General features: G+C 46.1%; 1 protein-coding gene across 1 annotated transcript in view; it reads left to right on the forward strand.

Moving 5' to 3' along the window:
- LOC145409940 (putative neural-cadherin 2) overlaps positions 1-5000 on the forward strand; it is a 226438-nt gene that overhangs the window by 138609 nt on the left and 82829 nt on the right. Inside the window, exon 3 of the mRNA XM_080280200.1 lies at positions 1898-2014. Within this exon, the coding sequence (XP_080136326.1) occupies positions 1898-2014 (117 nt within the window). The remainder of the gene's footprint in view (positions 1-1897; positions 2015-5000) is intronic.

Here is a 5000-nt window from a genome sequence, read left to right on the forward strand (position 1 = left end):
AAGGAGGGAGGAGGAAACTGCATGAAATCAGGAAGGAAGGAAGGAAAGAAGGAGGGAGGAAGAAAGAAAGAAAAGGGAAGAAAGGAAGGAAGGAAAGAAGAGGAAGGAGGGAAGGAGGCAGGAAGGAAAAAGAGAAGAGAAAGGAAAGGAGGGTGGGAGGAAGGAAAGAAGGGAGGAGAGAAGATATGGGAGGGAGGGAGGAAGGAAAGAAGACAGGAGGTGAGATGAGACAGGGAGGGAGGGAATTCAATAAACCCGAAATAAGTCTCCCAGGTAAGGTCGTGGGTTTGGAGTCGAACTCGGGTCCTTCCAGATTGCATCAACCTTCTCCCCTGATTGGCCACCCCACGAGCCAGTCTCAAGTTAAAGGTGGGGCGAAGGCAATTCGGCCACGTTAACGTCACTTAGAGAGAGAGACACAGAGAGAGAGAGAGAGAGAGGGGGGGAGGGAGATTGTGTGTGTATTTTTATTTGTATGATTGTGTGTGTGTGTGTGTGTGTGTGTGTGTGTGTGTGTGTGTGTGTGTGAGAGAGAGAGAGAGAGAGAGAGAGAGAGAGAGAGAGAGAGAGAGAGAGAAGCAGTTAACCTTTCAAGAGGGCAATAAAGGTGTGTAATTAAGGCTAATGGGGGTGAGGGAGAAACACACACACACACACACACACACACACACACACACACACACACACACACACACACACACACACACACAAAATCCACCCATCCACAATCATACTCTCTCCCTCTCTAACCCTATTACCTAACACCGCATCAAGTAAGGGGCAGGAACTCTCCATCTTCAAGTTTCCTGCCATTTCTCACAGTCCTGTCTCAGAGTTCAACCCCACACGAATAATGGGATCATGTTTTTTCCCCCAGCCTCCCATTAAAGTTCCCCCATTACCCATTTTCCCTGTAAAAATGGCAGGAAAGGCCCCATTAACCTGTCGCGTATGGGGTGCATTTTTTCTTTCATATTTCCACTTTTTACCTGTCGTTTTTTGGCTACCTTAACGACGATTTTGTGCAGTTTAGCCTGGTTTTTTGATGGTGGTGGTGGTGGTGGTGGTGGTGGTGATGGTGGTGTTAGTGATGGTGGGTGGTGGTGGTGGTGGTGGTGGTGGTGGTGGTACTGTTTATGTTATTACCTAGCCCGACTCTCTGTTCGAGCTACAACTCAACATTCAAGGTGGAGAGAGAGCAGCTTTAGACCAAGTTAGGGTACAAGGAGTATAGGCAGCTCCTCCGCCCAGTTATAGCAGTGCCACCACGTGAAGGCTCCCCTCTTCGGCATCTTGGGGTAAGGCTGTGAATTGAACATACAGCTTTAGGGTTAAGATTCCTGGCCTCGTGTCTTAATAGAGGCGATATTGGAATAAATTTTAACCCACGTGAAATACTCCAGTCGATACTAACGCTTTCGCTCCTTTCACTTTAACTTGGCCCAAACTTGCCATCTCTCCATCTAGAACCCTTCTTCACTGTGTTGCTTAGAGAGGGACGCCTTCACGTGGTAGCACCGACAAGGCCCGGTGGTGGAGCTGCCTGGTTATACAAACGTCCCTCATTCCCCTCCCCATCCCTCGAAAAAAAGAGTGAATTGAAGGAATAAGGCAACTTCAACCTGCAGTCCACTGGGTTCACGTTTAGATGAGCCTAGGGTAGCAACTGAGTAGATACATAGATGATAGATAGATAGATAGATAATATTTTCGTGTGCTGTTCATGAGTAATTCTTTATAGAGTCAGATTTGATGGATGCAGCCGTGTAGAGGTGACTGATTATGAGCTAGAATAGATCTGATGTTTGGTTGTGTGTGTGTGTGTGTGTGTGTGTGTGTGTGTGTGTGTGTGTGTGTGTGTGTGACCGTGTTTTAATCAGGACTCCTCTCCTTCCAGTGACGAAATTGGTGGGCAGTGGACCTGTCGAGTTTGAGCAGACTCAGTACGTAGTGGAAGTTGCTGAGAATTCTCCGCCAGGTCCGCTCCTTCGCCTCACTCCCCGCGTCCAGCCCAGTGAGTACTCTAGTTGATTCACCTTAACTTGGCCTAGATCGTCTTCCTTATTGCAGCTTATTTCACGTACCCCTCCTCCTCTTACTGGCTCCCTCTTGCCTCTGTCTCTTTGCCGCACTGTTGCAGCTTTATCTCTCTTTTTTTATATTGAATTTCTGACCTGTCCTACCCAACCCTACCCTACCCTACCCTACCCTACCCAGCCCAACCCAACCCAGCCCAACCCTAGCCTACCCTACCCAGCCCAATCCTAGCCTACTCAACCCAACCCAACTCAACTCAACCCAGCCGTACCCTACCCTATCCTACCCTACCTTACCCAACATATCGCAACCTAGTCCATCCGTAGCCTACCCTACCCTACCCTACCCTACCCCACACAACCCAGTCCAACCCTACCCTACCCTTTCCTTCCCTACCCTTCCTACCCTACCCGAGGAAAGTTATAGCCCCCAGAGAGTAGTTAATTAATTCATCCAGCATTCAGTGTAGCAGGGCGTAGGGGTGATGGTAGGGGTAATGTGTAGAGGTGCCCCATTACTGCCACCCCCCTACGGAATATAAGGGAACATATGGGCTACCGAGTGTGGAATATGGCTTTATAATTCATCCATCTGATTAACCTCTCCGGAGTATGTATTGAGCTTTGTAAATTCGCCTTGAGATGTAAAAAATAAAATAATACTAATGAATAAACCTACAGCAGTTCAAGTCTAACTCCTTGATTTTTTTTTAATGAATGGAGAACACCTGTAATCTAGTGTACGGAAGTTTTTGAATGATGGTTCTCCTCTGTTTATCTGCTTTAAGAATTAAGTACATAAACACACTGGAGGGATGATGATGCTCCAGCTCTCCGTACACAGATGGTCACTAGCGTACACCAGCTGGGGAAGCCACAAAAGACCCACTAAGGGGGAAAAAAGACTGGAAAAAACATAGTGTATAATGCCTTTTGTTGGTTCCCCTGCCTAAGCCCCCATCTCTTCCTCCCTTGTCCTGCCAGCTACAAGAGCTTTTTGTGTCCTAGAGCTGCCCTGCCTGGCTCTATATAACAACCCTCGTCACACACACACACACACACACACACACACACACACACACACACACACACACACACACCACAACACAACACAACTACCATCATCATCTCTGTCATCACATTCCTATTCCCACTACTATAACTGAGGTAATCACACACACACACACACACACACACACACACACACACACACACACACACACACACACACACACACACACACACACAACCGCTGCTGGGGGGGGGGTTATGGGGAGAGTATAGTTGTCGCAGACCTAAATATATCTATCTATCTTTCTATCTATCTGCATTGGTCTATCGATCTTTATAGCTGTGTGTGTGTGTGTGTGTGTGTGTGTGTGTGTGTGTATCTGTGTCTGTCTGTGTCTGTCCCGTCAGTGTCTCTGCATCTATCTATCTATCTATCTATCTTTATCTATTTTATGCATAGATAGATAGAGATACATATGGATATAAACAGATATATGTCTATCATCAGACTCCTTAATGCTGTAAGGGGTGACCACAAACAAATCGCCTCCATGTCTCCCAGTCCTCTGTTATCAGGCTGCCTTCTCTCCAGTTTACACACCCTCTTTCATATACCTCCCCGCCCTCATCCTCTCCCTCTTCAACTCTGCGTTCCTTTTTGTTTTCCTTCGTTCTTGAAACAATACTACGACCCTTCTTCCTTTCCAGAGCACTTCTTCGTGACTGTCACCATATTTTGTTAACCTATTGCGTGTGTGTGTGTGTGTGTGTGTGTGTGTGTGTGTGTGTGTGTGTGTGTGTCAGTGTGTGCTTGTTTTAATCTGACATGGAATTCAGTAAGTATTTGTTATGGGGTGGGAATGAGTCTCCTTGGTTACTAGTCAAATCAGCCCTCCAATCTGACTACACCTGGCCATCAAGTGAACTGATAGATTATAGATATTTGTCTGGTGAAAATTGAGTCTCCTTGGTTACTAGTCAGATATGATGACGGTGATGATGATTGATGAAGATGATGATGACGATGATGATTGATGATGATGATGATGATGATGAGGAGGAGGAGGAGGAGGTAGATAATGATGACGATGATGATGATGATGATGATGATGATGATGATGGTGATGATGATAAAAAACAGAAATATATGAAACAGGAAAACAGCACATCAATCTGAAACACGTCCACTGAAATTGAACCAGCATCCATTCCAACCAGTTTCTCGGCCTCCTCGTTCCCTCCTTCCAGTACCGTCCTTCCAGTATCTCAACTCATCATTCCAGTCCATTTCCAGACGACCACTGAGATAGTCCTACGCTGTCCCATCTCCCCTATTTCCCCCGTAGCGCCATTTCCAGCATGCCATTTCCAGTGTTCCATTTCCAGTATGCCATTTCCAGTATGTCATTTCCAGGGTACCATTCCAGCCTACCATTTTAGACTACCATTCCAGCCTACCATTTTAGACTACCATTCCAGCCTACCATTCCAGACTACCATTCTCTTGACCCCCATCTCTTCCATACCTCCTTGCCCATTCCAGTATTCCATTTCCAGGGTACCATTCCAGCCTACCATTCTGGACTTACAGCCTCCTACCATAACTCACACATGCCTGGCCTCTTTCAAACCAGACTATTTTTTTTTTCATCTAATTTGACTAGTAACCAAGGAGACTCAATTTTCACCTGACAGATATCTATAATCATTTCCAATTCAGTTGATGGCCAGGTGTAGTCAGATTGGAGGATTGAATTGACTAGTAACCAGGGAGATTCATTCCCACCCCATAACAAATATTTACTGAATTCCGTATCAGGTTAAAACACACACACACACACACACACACACACACACACACACACACACACACACACACACACACACAACGACCCATGAAAAAACAGCCAATGTGTGTGGCTTTCAGATGCAAATGAGTTTTTAAGAAGCAGA

Source organism: Coenobita brevimanus, chromosome 83, assembly GCF_032717465.1.
Source record: "Coenobita brevimanus isolate Jiangsu-jjx chromosome 83, ASM3271746v2, whole genome shotgun sequence".
In the NCBI taxonomy this organism is placed as follows: Eukaryota; Metazoa; Arthropoda; class Malacostraca; order Decapoda; family Coenobitidae; genus Coenobita; species Coenobita brevimanus.